The 17,184-nt window shown below is 37.6% G+C and overlaps 1 protein-coding gene across 2 annotated transcripts in view; it reads right to left on the reverse strand.

The window, feature by feature from the left end:
* LOC149063728 (organic cation transporter 1-like) overlaps positions 1-17,184 on the reverse strand; it is a 59,864-nt gene that overhangs the window by 7,252 nt on the left and 35,428 nt on the right. For both annotated transcript variants that reach the window (XM_089255684.1, XM_089255685.1), the window contains exons 7-8: positions 6,795-6,892; positions 4,249-4,460 (exon numbers count right to left, since the gene is read on the reverse strand). In XM_089255684.1, the coding sequence (XP_089111810.1) occupies positions 4,249-4,460; positions 6,795-6,892 (310 nt within the window). The remainder of the gene's footprint in view (positions 1-4,248; positions 4,461-6,794; positions 6,893-17,184) is intronic.

Below are 17,184 nucleotides of genomic sequence, written 5' to 3' on the forward strand. Positions count from 1 at the left end.
CATATTTTAAAATTAGCTATTGGGTGATTCAGGTTTATGTAACTGGAGAACGTTTGATTTCAATGTTGAGCATTTATGTTTCATTCCTTAACTCTATAAAGTGCAAAACGCTAACGATGGTCGGGAAAGGGAGTATGGCTATGTTTTGGATTTGTGAAAAGGTGAGGAAGAAAATGAAAGATCTCATCAGACGTGGAAACCTGAAACAAGTCTCCTGGAAAGGTGAGGAGAAAGAAAGAAAAAGATTAGTCAAAACTTGGATGAGTCTATTTTTTTTTTGGGGGGGGGGAACCGGCCATAAAAGTTAGAACGAATCTTCCCCTTAATAATTATGAATATAGCACATCTGACATACAAAGTTTTCAACAAAAAATCTTTGTATAATCAGCGGAGAGTGACACCTTCAAATAAGTTGTCACCTGTAGCTGTGTCAGGAATTGTTAGTTTTGACCTGAGTGAGGTCTGACTGTCTATGTAACATCCCATTCAGTGCATGCAAGCTCTAAGGAAAGAGGTTTGTTGCCTTTGTAGCAGTGATCTAGTGCATTCATCCGGTAAGTGAGAGGACGGGGGTTTGATTTTCCACAAAGGTAATTGAATTTTCTTTCCTGAATTAATTTTCGCATCAGCCAGCCGTTGAAAACTTTGTATGATCAGCAGAGAATGACATCATCTTTGAACGATCTGACATAGCCTTGTTTAATTTTTCTAGAAAAAAATTAATTTTAGTTTTTTTTGTGGACTATGCTGTTGAGGAATTTTAATGTGCCTGCCCTAGCAGTGTTGCGCCAGAACAAGTGGTTACTTGAAGTCACTGTTGTTCGTTATTATGCCACTTTGGTTTGAGCTACTGAAATTTGTACTGAAGAGAGATACATTTTCCATCCTGGTATGACGAAACTGCACAGTTACATTCCAGAACTTGTGATTATGAGATCATATTTTTATGCTGAAAAAAACTTTAGTCTATATTTCTGGTTTCTCTCTCATTTCAGTAAATGAATGTTGCATTAGCTGGCATACCAGAAAACATTGAGGGACACCAGCATGCCAAGACAGCATTTTCTGGTATGCCAAGAAATTTGAGTCTCAAATTCCAAAAAATTCTTAATTTCTGGACTTAAAGAATCAGTTGATTTTCTAATTTGAAGCTTGTTTATTCTTGGCATTTCAGGGGATCCTTTTTTTTCAACAAACTATGTTGGAGACAATTCAAATTCAGTGTTTACTTCAAGCCACTATCAATCTTGGTTTACTGCAAATGCCAGATACAAAGCATATTCATTCTCATAGCTTACATGAGCTAAATTAGTAGACTGCAAAGTATTTCCACATTATTTAAGAGTTTAAGATTTGAATAAGCAGAGCAAAAAATTTAAGAATTGCACTGCAAAACAATGTTCTAATACAAAAGCATCTTTGATCTCTGAGCATGCGAAACACAGAACTGAATTTGTATTTGTATTAGAATTTGTATTTCGTGTCAGGCTAGCAATAATTAGGTTAGAGCAATGAATAAATAAATGCTTAGTTTTCATCATAGTTATCCAAATTCTTGGATAAAACATGCTTGCTTACAGTGAGAACAATCATTTTATACCAATTCACATATTTATTCAGTATTTAATATAGATTAATATCTGCCTTCTGAACTTATGTGATCCTTATTGAAACCTAGCCTTTCCCAGCATGAGGGAAAAGGACCAGACCCCTACACTGAGAAAGCTGGTGTGACCTGATTTTTATGGCATGCCAGCTAATGCAGGGGAATATGGTATATCTCATCTTTGGCATAAAAAAAATTCACTTATTCCATTAGCAATCTTTGTTAGTTATCGGCCTATTGACTCAGAGATTACACAGACCTACAAAATTTAACTTTTTGTCTGGGGTTTACATAAATTTAGGTAATTTAGATGGAATATGATACAGCGATTTCAAATATAATATCAATTTTTCTGTATCAACGTAAGGATTTTTTACAATTGTGAAACTAAAGAATTCAAATTTGAAACATTTTTATAAACATTCACATATACAAATTGCAAAAAACAGATTTTTTACTTAAAAAATTACTTTAAAAAGTCAAATGAATAATAATGAAATCAGATATATATCTAAAAAGAAATTAGGTTAAATATTTTACGCAATTATTCTTTTCCATCAAAGGAATGCTTGTGTCCTTTTTTGGGACTGATGCAATATTTATTTTTAATGCCCAACAGTAATCTGCCACCATGTTGACATTCCATTGTCTTTGATGTTTTTCCATGCATTTTATGTCTCACATTGTTCTTTGCTTAACGAACCAAGATTTTCAGGAAAATATTCAAGATGGGAGAGCAAAAAGTATATTTTCAGAGGCTCATGTTACAACCCGGTTCCTTAAAGAATTGTAGCATTTCTTCTACTATCATTGTGTAGTTAGGATCATTGTTATTTCCTAAAAATCTCTCAGTGGCGCCTTTGAAACTAACCCATGCTTTCTTTCTCTAGGGATTTAATTTTTTCCTGAAATTGTTGGTCCTTTATTAACTGTCTTATATCTGAGCAAACGAACACACCTTCCGATAAATGTGGAAAAACATCTAATAAATAGCAAAAGCTATTGCCATTTTTGTCCAAAGCTTCCACAAATTGTTTCATAAACCTAATTTTATGTGCAACAGTGATAAGGGAATTATTTTGGGTCCACTAAATTGTGCCGAATGACATTCTTTGATCATGGATTCAAATTTTTCCTTGCAAACCACTCTTTCCCTATCCAGTGTTGGTTTTTAGTTCTACTATCCCATTCACATAGGAAACATGGCATTTTTGTATAACAACCTTGCTGGCCCAATAACATTGTTATAATTTTTAAATCACCCCAAATCTGCCATTTAAGTTCTTGATATTTTATATTAATGACGAAGAAATCAAAGTTTTCATATGATTATTTTAATACTGCTGCTAGAGGAATTGAAGCAAGATCATTACCATTATGCAGTAAGATACCTTTTACGCTTCTCTTACTAGAATCACTAAAAAGTCTCCACTGAGATGGATCATGATCAGTGGAAGACAAATTAACCTATAAGTCCACGAACATCTATACAGTATACAAGTGATTCATCTTGCACAAAATACCTGGTATATTCCTTTTCTTGATTTCTGTATAAAGAAAATTCTAAAACTTGAGACCTTTCTTTTGAAAGATTTAAATCCCATACTAAATTATTTAACTCACTTTGTGTAAATTTTTGTGCTTCCATGTCTGTTTCTGGCTTGTTTATAAGATTTCATTTTCATTACTGCTCAATTCTTCAGAATCAGATGATAAATAAAAGGAAGTAGGAAGTACAGACACTGGTAAATCAGGACCATGTGGTACAGGTCTAATAGCTGAAATGATTTTTGGGTAGACAACATTCCCTTTATATTTGCTGTTGTAGCCTTATATGTTGGTTAAACAGAAATAGCAATCATGACTTGCTGGCTTTCGTCATGACATTTGGAATAGCAAATGGAAGAGTATATTTCACCTAAAATCCATTTCCATAAATGTTCAGCACAGTGTAACACTTTATGCGGAGTCCACTTCTTGTGCTGATCAACAAGTTGGATACTGAAGTAAGCATGATATGCCTTATGTCATATTGCAGTAAAATAAACTAACAAAATAAATGAGCAATCACCACACATGCACAGGTGAAAATCAAAAGCAGTGAAATAGAACATCGAGTGGTGCCACCTATAGCATTTTGTATTTTATATTTATCATTTTACTCACAACTTAATTTTAATTATATACTTATAATTTTACTCAGCAATTAATTTTAAATTCTATAATAACAATGTATTTTATTTGATCATATTTCACAGTAATGTTATTAAATATGTTCCTTGGGTTTCTTGATTTGGGAAAAATCTGTGTGCGATGGAAAAAAAACAAATGTCATTTTTGTGATCAACATGTCTGATTTACTAAGAACATGCTATTCTGAAAACCCCAGATTCATGTTGGGTTGTGATATCAAAGGCTCTACTACAATGATTCCCAACGTGGGTGTTAACGCCCCCTCAGGGAGATGGAAAGTTCCAGGGGGTGGGGGCGTTAGAAGCTACGGGTATAACATAGGATCCTATGGGCTAGATTGTGTTGGGAGGGCGATGGGAGAAAAAATTTCTGAAGAAGGGTACGATGGGACAAAAAAGGTTGGGAAACTATGCTCTACTGTATGCTCAAGGTGAAATATGTGTACTTACCTTCTGAGAATATTATGAATAGACCAGCAACACCAGCAACAAAAGAGGCTGCAACAATCGGCCACCTTCTGCCTAACCAATCGATACCAAAAAATATGAGGAACTGTGCTGGTATTTCAACCAGGGCACTATATGTAAAAGAATCATAGATATACGTGCCCAGATTTGAAGCATTCTGAGTATTTGTATGGTAGCAACAGTATACAAAAAACCTGAAATTAAAAATTCACATTTCAAATGCATATCAAACATTAAAACACAGATTTTCAGTCATTTTTCAATGAGTATGGTGCCTTGAGGAAAAAGTATCTTGAATTGCGTGAATCATCAAATTGTGAGCCAAAAGTATTTCATAAAAGTGTGAGCAAATATTCCACTTATGATCTTCGAATGTAGAGATGTAAAATTCTCATCAAGGAGAATATTCGAGCATATTCTTTGGTAGGACTACTATTATAAATAACTTGAGAATATTCTTATAAGTGCTTGATGAGAATATTCTCCTGTTATTTATAATATAGTTACATATACACTGAAGAGCCAAAAAAACTGGTCACCTGCCTAATATAGTGTAGCGAGCCCGCTGAACGTAACTTGACGTAACAAGACGTGCCATGGACTCGACTAATATCTGAAGTAGTGCTGGAGGTAATTGACACCATGAATCCTGCAGGGCTGTCCATAAATCCGTAGGAGTAAGAGGGGGTGGAGATCTCTTCTGAACAGCACGTTGCAAGTGCATCCCAGATATGTTCAATAATGTTCATGTCTGGGGATTTAGGTGGCCAGTGGAAGTGTCTAAAGTCAGAAGTGTGTTCCTGGAGGCACTTTGTAGCAATTCTGGACGTGTGGGGTGTCGCATTGTCCTGCTGAAATTGTCCAAGTCCGTCGGAATGAACAATGGACATGAATGGGTGCAAGTGATCAGACAGGATGCTTACGTACCTGTCAGAGTCTTATCTAGACGTATCAGGGGTCCCATATCACGCCAACTGCACACACCCCATACCATCACAGAGCCTCCATCAGCTTGAACAGTCCCCTGTTGACATGTAGGGTCCATGGATTCATGAGGTTGTCTCCATACCCGTACACGTCCATCAGCTTGAAGCAATTGGAACCGAGACTCGTCAGACCAGGCAACGTGTTTCCAGTCTTCAACAGTCCAATGTCTGTGTTGTCGGGCCCAGGTGAGGCATAAAGCTTTGTGTCGTGCAGTCATCAAGGGTACACGAGTGAGCCTTCGGCTCCAAAAGCCCATATTGATGATGTTTCGTTGAATGGTTCGCACGCTGACACTTGTTGATGGCCCAGCATTGAAATCTGCAGCAATTTGCAGAAGGGTTGCACGTCTGACACGTTTAATGATTCTCGTCAGTCGTCGTTGGTCCCGTTCTTGCATGATCTTTTTCCGGCCACAGTGATGTCGTAGATTTAATTTTTTACCGGATTCCCGATATTCGCGGTACACTCGTGAAATGGTCGTACATGAAAATCTAAATTTCATCGCTACCTTGGAGATGCTATGTCCCATCTCTCGTGCGCCGACTATAACACCACGTTCAAACTCACTTAAATCTCGATAACCTGCCATTGTAGCAGCGGTAACCGATCTAACAACTATGCCAGACACTTGTTGTGTTATATAGGCATTGCCGACCGCAGCGCCATACTCTGATTGGTTCCATATCTCTTTATTTGCATACACATGCCTGTACCAGTTTTTTTGGTACAGGCGTTTTGTACATTTGTTTTCATTGATATATCTTTGTCTTTCATTATTATATTAAGCGTCCTCATGGCTGTTTTACTGGGTATTTGGGATCAATTACTTGATGATGTACATTATAAAATTCATCACAAACTTCTTCTTCAGCATCAGTTGTTGGCGCATATACTTGGATAATCATTACATTTATTGGATTACTTTTCATTCTGATTGACAAAATTCTATCATTCATTTGATCATTTTTGTCGCACCACAGTCATTTTCTGCACACGAGAGCTAATTAGACCAGGACCTACAATTTATTGCCGTTTCCGAATGGCAGGCTTGTTTTATACTCATCGAGAGGTTGGTGCACTAACCCCTCGATGGGGAATTCGTGATACAAATTTTTCTGCGGCCACGTCACCGTTTCTGTTGCACCTGTGTCAGGAAAGTTTTCTGACAAGGACAGACCGGGTATCAAACTAGTGACACCTCTATAAAAATCTTTTGGTATTTTAGGCGAGGATCTTATCGACCTGGGCTACCATGCCCAAATTCTATCATTAACAAGGTTATACCCTAAGACAGATCCATCAATGTTATTTTTAACAATGCTACTCCTTTTTATGATTTTCATGTCCATTTAAGCTCGCTTACTCCAAGAATGTCTATATTTGTTCTTCCCATTTCTTTTTTTACAACTTGTAATTTTCCATTATTCATACTTCTAACATTTCATGTTTCTACCCTGTATTTTTCTTTGTCAAACTCAAACAGTGTGTGCATGCAGTAAATTATAAAATTTATGTCAGTGTAGTAAGAGTTCCTCACTCACCAAGCTAAGGCCATAATCGCAGAATTCCTTCGAAGCCTTGGCGTCCTAAATAAATCAAGAACTGTGGCACTTGTATTGGAAGCTTCAGAAGTTATTTCCTGAAAAGGAAATTTTAGATAGAAATAAAAAAATTTTACTCAAGTCATGTAAAGTACATACTCAAGTACATACCTTTGAACAATACTAGTAGTGTGCTAAGTACATTGTGCATGTTATACATCATTATCACACTATGTATATGTTACTGCCAAAGCCTGAAAGTAGCCAATTTGCGATAAGGCCTGCCACTTTGTGGATTGGCCAATTTCATTAAGTATTTACCCAGCCAATGTCAAAATTTTAGACATTGGTTGGGTCAATCTTTAATGAAATTGGCCAGTTAGAGAAGTGGCTGGTGATCCCTAGCCAAAGTCAGACAACAAAACATGTATTCGGGATCATCGTCAAGTTGATGTATTTTTTCGTGATAATTATGTCCACATTAGTTATGGCAACCCATCAAACCTCAGTTACGATGCGGTAATCATTTCCTTCCCCCCCCCCCAAATTTGGCAGTAAAAACTATATATTTATTTAATAATTTTTATAGTTTCCTCTCAAATTTAACTTTTCTTTCTCTCGTTATATGGAGCTAATCCAATACAGCTGCTATGTACAGACAAGTACCACACATTGGCGATTAATAAAATGGATTTTGTTCCTACGGGGCCATTTTACATCAGCAAATACAGCTTTGGCCAGGAATCTCTGGCATCTCGGCAAAATGGCCAGCCAAAGTCTGAATCATTTCTGCAATTCAGACTTTAACCAAAACTCTTGGCCAATTCGTGAAGTGGCCGATCCCATCACGAATTGGCCCCACTTTCGCCTTTGGCAGCAACATATACACCAGCATGGTCCAACCCCTCGGGGTAAAACGCTTACATCCCTCTTGGGACAGAGTGTGGACCACGTCTGGACTCACAGTAACATATACACACAGCAAGGGGTGAGTCACTTCAATGGGAAAACTATCTCAACAAAGAGGGGGCCTGTCAGGGGCCTCATGGTATCACTTAAGGCAGTGGTTCTTAACCAGGGTCCTGCGAGAGATTCCGCAAGATTGGATGTGAAAACAACAATGTATTGTTTTCTCATTATCTTGTGCTGAACAATATTCTGTGGGGGGGGGGAGTGGGGGGGGGGGTCAGTGGCTTTCATCTTTTCGCACAGCAGATCTGTGGAATAAAAGAGGTTAAAAACCTCTAATTTAACCCTTTTCAGGGCAGTGGTTAAGGTAGCAGGCTGCTAAACCACCTATGTTGAACCTGGAACTTGGTGTGATTATTGCAGAGAAATGTTTAGTTTAATCACAAGCTGTGTATTTTTCCCGATTTGTGAATGTTGAAAAAGGATTCAAAACATGAAATCTCAAGTTAGATTCAAGGAAACAATTATTTTCCGGATATTATGCTGAGGTGAGCTCGGAAAGAAAAGTCATCACGTCTCCGCCGGGACTCGAACCCAGGCCCTCTTGCATACCGGGCAAGCATGCTACCATCTACACCACTGGAGACACATGAATCTGCCTTCCTAATTTCACGCACTGTGTCGTGAGGCGCTGAAGTAGAGGCATTAGTAGCCTCTCTTAACTTCAGGAAATGGCCCCCGGGTGGGACGGTTTAGAGAGATATAGAGAGCATGCTTGCCCGGTATGCAAGAGGGCCTGGGTTCGAGTCCCGGCGGAGACGTGATGACTTTTCTTTCCGAGCTCACCTCAGCATAATATCCGGAAAATAATTGTTTCCTTGATATCTCTGGCTGAGAAAAAAGCCATCTATATCTCTCAAGTTAGATTGTTCTGTAAATAAGATAGAAAGTACTTTAAAAAAATTGGAATAATTTAACATGAATAAATAATCTTTGGTGAAAATTTTCATTGTTTTCTTTCATTTTGTTGTCTGCCAATATTTGAAAACACAAAAAATAATATAGGTGTGCATTGAAACATTGCAGTACTCCTGCGTCAGAAAATTTTCTGACAAGGACAAATTGAATATCAAACTTGTGACACCTTTAAACACACACATCCTTTGGTACTTTAGGCAAATATCTTATCGACCTGGGCCAACACACACTGCACCCTTGTTCAAGTGGTATCCCACCATAAGTTCCCATGTGAACCAATGAATCTAGGGAGGTGTGGTTTGTGCATGTATGTATGCAATCCTAGTGTGCTACTACAGTATTGGACCAGCAGCAAATACAGAGGGACCACCCCCATTCAAATAAATGATTTTATATTAATAAATTTGATATTTTTCAGACTTAATAAATTAGCCTGAAATCTAAAGTCACATCATAAGTCGATGAGGTTATTGGATAGAAACTGCTTTGTCATCAGGAGATGCCCACCTCGTTGTTTAGCTTAAACTAGAGCTTCAGAGGATATGTCGAGATGTGGTCAGCTGTGATTTGTCATTTTGTCAGCAGCTGTCTGTATATAAGGCAGCACTGAGATAGTCTGCTCGCATTTGAAGTTTATACCAATCTTGATCAGTCACTTTTCTCGTACATCTTCGTTTGTCTGTACACTCCACCTGGGGAGTCAGGAGCCTCCAATCATAAACTAACTCTGGCATCATCAGCTTTTTCTGATGTCATTTATATAAAACTAAATTTTGCACATCAATTTCACCACTCCTTTGACTTGCTCTTATTGGGTTGCTGTATTTTTTATATATATTTGACATCCATATTTTTTATGGGCATCTTTTTTCAGCCACCTCATTGGGCATTTAGTCTGTTGTGGCATTTGTATTCTTTGAAAATCCCATAATATTACTGATCAAACATTAGAGATTATTTAAAAATTATTCTAGTATTCTAGAGCAGCGTTTCCCAAAATGGGCAATATTTTTTCCCTGATGAGTGATGGAATGGCCTCGGGGTGTGATAGAAGCTACGAGTATAACATAGGATCCTATGGGATCGCATGAGTTGGAGGGAGGTGATGAGAAAAAAATTCGGAAGGGAGCAATAGAGCGAAAAGTTTGGAAAACTATGTTCTAGAGTAAAACAAAAATAATTTATATTAAAAACAAGGGCTGTTGAATAGTCTTTACTTGTTAACTAGGAGAAGACCCTTTAATTGCTTCATTATGAGGACTTGAAGGAATCGACTAAAGTCTATTCATTCTAACTTGGGTCCTAATGTAAATAAAAGCATATGTGCGATGCCCAAAATGATTGGTTGAAGAACATTTCACCTTTCTTACAGTACAACACCACCAAAAATATAGTCTTTTGCCCCTCATCATAAAATACCTCATCATTTATATATTTTTTTAAATATTTATTCCGTATTATTTCAAAGTTATCTGGAAGACGAGAAAGAAAATATTTTTTGAAGATCGGTCAAAGCATTTTTGCTGCTGTCTTCAAGGTGGGTGTTGACAGGATAGGCCTTTCACACTCAAACATTACCGTCCCTTTTTTAATGGAAGTTTCATTTTTTTTTAATTATTATTATTCCTATTCGCAAACAGATTTGGTATTATACACTTGTATACGCTTCTTCAAGAGGTCTTGCAAGAAAAAGAGCTTTCTTCTTTATCGTTTGATGACATAAATGAAATATATGTGTCTATCTTTTTTGGCAGAGCCATTTCAAAATTTACTTCTTTGCCGTTGCTCTGGACTCCTATAAACAAAGTTGCTGTCAACAAGATTATTTTTTCTCACCCACATGCTTTGACATATACTCGACACAGGTGGAGGGGGTTACTTATCGTGGTTGATATACGCATTTCCAAATAATTCACACTTCTGCTTGAGCAGCTTGTTGGGAGGAAGTAATATTAGTTTCTTCAAAGGCGGTGAGCCGTAAAAGTCTGAGGATTATCACAAAGACATGAAGGTAAAGTTTTGAAAATCTGGTTCAAAAGAGTACTGCTCATTTTTGATTCAGTTAGCCTCATTATGACAGACACTATAGATCCTGTGACAAAGCCTGGCCTGGGGGGGGGGGGGGCATTAGAGATCCTAGTCCAGGGGCTCCTGCTGCTCGATGTTGAGATCATGGCTCGCAACCTACGCATGGATAAAAAACTGAAATTGTCTTGACAAAAAAACAAGATATTTATGAAATATTTAATTATACAGATCCGCAAGAAAAATAAAAAGCGGCAGTACAACGGTAAGTTGTTCATAATTTGTTTCACATTATAATTGGTAGCATATCCGGCCCAGGAAAATCATACGACGTAAATTAGCTCAGAAATAAAATTGTAAAATTTTGAAAAAAAAAGAGGATTTCTCACTATCTGCCGTAAAATAGTAAACAACTCGCACAAGCTTTTGTGACGACCATGGCCTCCACATCCTGTCACAAGACCCTCCCCCCAGGCTGTGATCTTTGGCAGGCCCTCAGACCAAACCTTTCCACAGCCCTTCTATAGTAAACTTTTACTGTCAAAAAATAAAAAAAATGACAAGAATTGTCACAGGCACCCGGGCTGGAACCCTGTCATCCCAACTCTTGAGGAGTGTGCCATGATAACGACAGAATATCTTATCGATTTTTTTTTTTGGGGGAGAGATATACTTCTATTTTAATTAGTGTTATCAACAGTTTTTATTTCAACAAAATTTGGAAAACAGTGAAAAAAATGTTTCATCAGGAAAATTCTTCATAATGAATTTACAATCTCACGTTTGAGGAAAAAACTCACATGTTCAGAACATGTAATGAAGGGGCAGGTAAAATTACAACCAATAGAGATAAAGGATGTGGAGTGATATCAAAAATTGGTACAGTGATTTATTTACATCAGGCCCCAAGTTAGAATGAACAGAGTATAGAAGTAGAGGCTTAAAGTCCAATCCGCACCTTCCCATGGTGCAGCCTGTAAGTAGCCATGTTTAACATGTGGTGAACTGACGCAGATGGGCTTCCTCCAACCCGCACTGGCCAGCATGGAGGATTATGGCCAAAAACCCTTTAAAAATAAATATGAACTCTGTCAATAAACTAAGGCCCTCAGTCCCCAGCAGACTGAGTGTCCTTGGTTATGGCAGCAACCAGCAAGACATGAAGACAGAGGGCGCAAAGAATCTTTGGGTTGGACCAGGCGGCCATAATATGAACTTGGGCACGTATACCGATCTCTTTCTTCAGAAAATCGTTTTCAGGCGTTGGAAGAACTGGAAATAATAAATTGAGACATCTTAGGCATCTGTGAAATAAGAAAAAGAAAGGAGAAAAATCGAACTTGCCCGTGGACATTTATTTTAGTACAGATAATGGAAGAACCAGTGGAGTAGGATTTCTCATTCATAAAAAGTGGAAAAATCACATCGTTCAGTTAGATAGTACATCTGATAGAGTTGCAAAGCTGGTTATGCAAATATCAAGCAGATACCGGATACAGATTATGCAAGTCTATGCACCAACAAGCTATTCTGAGGAAGTAGTAGAAGACTTTTATGAAGAATTAGACAAGCTGCATAGTAAAGGAAACCATCATATCAAAATAATGGGTGACTTCAATGCCAGAATTGGAGAGAAAAGAAATGGTGAAAGCTCGGTTGGAAGTCATGGTTACCGTGCACGAAAAGACCCAAGGAAACAGACTCACCTTATTGGCAGAGAGCGAACAGTTATGCATCATGAATTCATTTTTTAAGAAGAAACCTCTAAGAAAGTGGACCTGGAGAAGCTAAACTGGAACAACTAGTGAGATCGATTACATCCTATCTAATAAGAAGCATATGATCCAAGACTGCAGTATATACAACAAATTCAATACAGGAAGTGATCATCAACTGGTTAGATCATAGGTTCCCAAACTATTTGTTCCATCGCCCCCTTTATCAGAAATGTTTTTCTCTCATTGCCCCCTCAACTCAAGTGATCCCATAGGATCCTATGTTAAATCCGTAGCTCCTATCGCCCCCCCTGGACCATTCCATCGCCCACCAGGGGGCGATATTGCCCACTTTGGGAAACACTGGGTTAGATGTAGAATACAACTTAAAACTAGAATGGAAAGAGTGAAACTTATCAAAAATAGAAAAACTGGCATCGATATGGTAAAGCTTTAAGAACATCCAATATAAATTCCAGTTAGAGCTGAAGAACCGATTTGATTTGCTATGTAACACCACTGAGGATGAACAAAACTTTAACCACTACCCTAAAAGAAGTAGCAAAAGAAGTCGCTGGAGAAAAAGAAATCGAACTGGTGAAGAAAATAGCAGAAGAAACAAAGAAACTTATGAAAGACCGGAGAAAATTTCAGATTAAGAATGACCCTAAATCAAAAGTGGAATATGCAGAACTTTGTAAGACAGTACGAAAGCGGATTACAGAAATTGCGAATTCCTGAAGATATCAGGAAGTTTAATTGTGATATTGTAAAGAAAGCACTGGAAGATAATAGGAGCTTAAGCAAAACGAAAAATGTGTTGGGAGAAAGAAAATTTTTGCACTAAAAAGGAAAGATGGAAATGAAATCATTGGTATTATTGAGGAATTTTATAATACTCTGTATAAACATGAAGAAAACAGGATCAAAACAAAGGAAAGGGTGTAGGAAGAAAAGAAAGTGGGGCCAAATTTGTACAAGTAGCACCTGTGATGAAAGAGGAAGTCTACAAGGCTATAAGATATATGAAAAAAGGGAAATGTCCAGGTGAAGATGGGATTTCAATAGCATTATAAAAGCAGGAGAAGAATTTGCCAGTATGCTAGCTGCTTTGTTCACAAATTGTCTTACAAAATCGGATGTGCCTGAAAATTGAAATAACGCAATAATGATAGTTCTTTACAAGAAGGTTGAAAAAGATGATATCAAGAACTATCTACCAATTAGTCTCCTATCAGAAATTTATAAAATCTTCACCAAAGTGCTGACATATAGGCTTGAATCCAAATTGAAGCTCAACCAAAAGAACAATTAGGATTTTGAAGTGGATTCAGTACAACGGATCACAACCAAAAAATCAGGGAACTTATAAGAGAGACACAAGGAATACGAATTAGCATTGTGTATGGCCTTCATTGATTTTGAAAGAGCATTTGACTCTGTCTTCACATCTGCTGTTGCTGAAACTCTAGATCATAGTCTCCCAAACTTTTTGTTCCATCGCCCCCTTCTTCAAATTTTTTTTCTCTCATCGCCCCCCAACTCAAATAAACCCATAGGATCCTATGTTGAATCAGTTGGTTCTATCACCCCATTGGACCATTTTCCATCGCCCACTTTGGGAAACAACACTGCTCTAGATATAAGGGGCCATTCAAGTATTACATAAGCAGATTTTTAGAAATTTTTACCCCCCCACCCCTTGTCAGCAAAATTTCATCAGCAGCTTAGAATATTTCATATCTTCAAAAAGGGTGGTTGATGACGTAAGCAACCTTCAAACCCCCCCCCCTTGTCATCAAAAGTCAGCAAATCCGAACCCCCCCCCCCCGATGCTGACGTAATACTTGAATGACACCTAATTGGGGTAGAGGAAACTTACATCAACATCAAGAAAATACAGTCAAACCTCGTTAATGAGTCACTCTTGGGATAGCAAAAATATGACTTGATAAGCGGAGTGACTCGTTAAACAGAGTAAGCCATAGCAGTTCCAATTCCTGCATGAGGATAATTGGGACTTCCAAAAAGTGATCCGGTAGGCAGAGTGACGTGTTAACCGGGTGACCCACTAACAAGGTTTGACTGTATATGACAAAGCAACTGCAACAATTCATTTGGATAAAGGAAAAGCAAAGATTAAACTTGAAGGAGTCAGACAGGGTGATACTATCTCACCAAAACTCTTTACCGCTGTTTTAGAAGTATTCAGAAAACTGGATTGGGATAAAAAAGGAATTAAAATAAATGGAGAATTTCTCAACCGTTTGCGTTTTGCAGACGACATTGTTGTTATCAGCAGTAATCCAGACGAACTAGAAGAAATGATACAAGAATTGGCAAAGGCAAGAATTCAGGTGGGCTTGAAAATGAATTTGCAAAAGACTAAAGTTATGTTCAACCCCTTTGCGTTGAAGAGGACAATCTTACTCAACAACACAGGGATAGAAGTAGAAGAAAGCTATGTATACCTGGGACAAGAAATTACCATGGACAACGGAATCATTAATGAAATAAACAGAAGGATCAAGATTGGATGGAGCACTTTTGGCAAAAACTGTAATTCTGAAGATTGCATGCCATTATGCCTGAAAAGAAAAGTTTTTAACCAGTGTGTGCTACCAGCACTGACTTATGGAGCTGAAACATGGACACTCACGAGCAAGATGATGTAAAGGCTACAGACAACACAAAGGAGCATGAAAAGATGTATGCTAGGCATCACAAGGAGAGAAAGAAAACAAATCACTTGGATAAGGAACCACACAAAGGCATATGATATCATGGGAAGAATCAAACGTTTGAAATGGGCTGGACATATTGCAAGAAGACAGGACAACAGATAGACCACACATATTCTAGATTGGTCCCACAGTGGTGTTAAACGCCCGAAAAGGCGTCTCCACGTAAGATGGATTGACGAGATCAGAAAAGTGGCTGGAGTCAACTGGATGGCTGAAGCATCAGACAGAAGAATGGAAAAATTTAAGAGACCTTGATCCAGCAGTGGATTGAAAATGGTTGTTGTTGATGATATTAAAAACAAATGCTCTGTAAAGTTTCGCTATTGTTCGTCTGCGAAACCCTTTCTTCAATAAGAGAAAATACTTGATTTCATCACACCAACACGCTGTACTTTTCTTTCTGAGATTTTAATAACTCAGACCACATAACAAAACAAAACTCATATGTACAAAAAAAAACTACCACACAGTTTCATCGACCATCACCTTTCTCTTTTTCTCGCTACTTCCAGTAACCTCTCTCTTCTCCTACGTCTGCCCCAGGCAGATCCCGACACCAACTGTCCCTTTTCTCTCGTCCCCTTTCTCTTTCTTTTCTTTTCTCTCCCAACATCGTTCAGTTCCTTGCATCATCATCTCTTTCACCTCCCGGTCGGGGGGAGGTTTCTCTCCCTCATACCTCACATGCTCAAAGCAAATTGTGTTGATGAAAATCATAAGATCCTTCAAAGTCAGGCCAGTTCTGAATAAGCTTTGAGTTTTAATTAGCACAGCTAAAAATTAATTTTTAAAGCCGTATAAGCTACAGATTTATTATGGGAAGTCATTTGTAGTATTAGAATCCAGATAAAGCAGTCAATAATATCTAGCTTTCTTCTTGTCTCTAGACAAGTGCGATACAGTGCGAGACATAATTATATGACTTAAATTTTAGTGAGAACACAAGGAGCAAAGTAAAGTATATCAAAAATTCCAAGCTGTTTCATGATAGTGCAAAGTAACTTTATACCAAATATTGGGAATTTAGAAAAGGATTTTTACACTATTTTATGGAAAAACAAAAATTATACACTTATAGATAAAATTATAAGGCACCTACTGATTTTTAAGGAAAAGTAAGAAAATGCAAAGAAATTCTATATAATTTTATCAAAATCAATTACAACCAATTCAATTTCACAAATCCCCCCCCCCCCCACCCGTTGCTAATCAAAACAAAAATACGATTTGGCATGGGTTCCACCAAATCAGTGCCACAAGACATCATTACAAGCCTGTGATATGGTGGCTTTTAGATGCTCAATGGAAGAAAATTACCTCCCACCTGCATATACTGATCCGCAAAGGATGCGGAATAAATTTTCCAAGGGAAGAGCAGACTTGAAAAGACTGATGTTTTACTTACTTGAACCACTGTTTCGTATGATCTGACACATGAAGTGATGCATAATCTTGGAATATGCAATCTTCACCACAAAGAACTACTTTATATATGGGCCATTCTCACAAAATAGGACAAAAAATGCAACAAAAAAAAAATCTTGGGGGCACCTCTTTACCTACTGATAAATGAAATATAGTTAGGAATGAATTTTGCTAAAACTTCATGGGGGAAAAAATTGATTTAAATTTAACCATGTTAAGAGATAGGCAAATCTGACGAGGCATTTTGCCTCTGTTTCAGCACTTAACTTGATATTAATACTCAACACTCAAAACATTTTAAATCCATTTTGGTAACTCACTTTCATTTGGACAACCACTCATACTCTGCGCTATTTTTTGTTTTGTCATAAGTGCATTTTTCTTTTTTTTTATTTGTGTTTTTTGCTTTTTTTCATCAGTTTCACAGGGACAAGATTTTTAATGTCTTTGTTTTGCTAGAGCATGAAATGCACTCTCAAAGCAAAGTCTTCAGATGAAACAGTACTGCAGCTTGATATTGCAACCAAGATTTTTTTTTTTTTACTTTTCCCCCCATTCACTTTTGATCAAACATTCCTTCTGGTTACTAAATGA

Source organism: Pholcus phalangioides, unplaced genomic scaffold (assembly GCF_987345545.1).
Source record: "Pholcus phalangioides strain wild (caught in Gottingen) unplaced genomic scaffold, Ppha-v1.0 ptg000172l_1, whole genome shotgun sequence".
NCBI lineage: Eukaryota > Metazoa > Arthropoda > Arachnida > Araneae > Pholcidae > Pholcus > Pholcus phalangioides.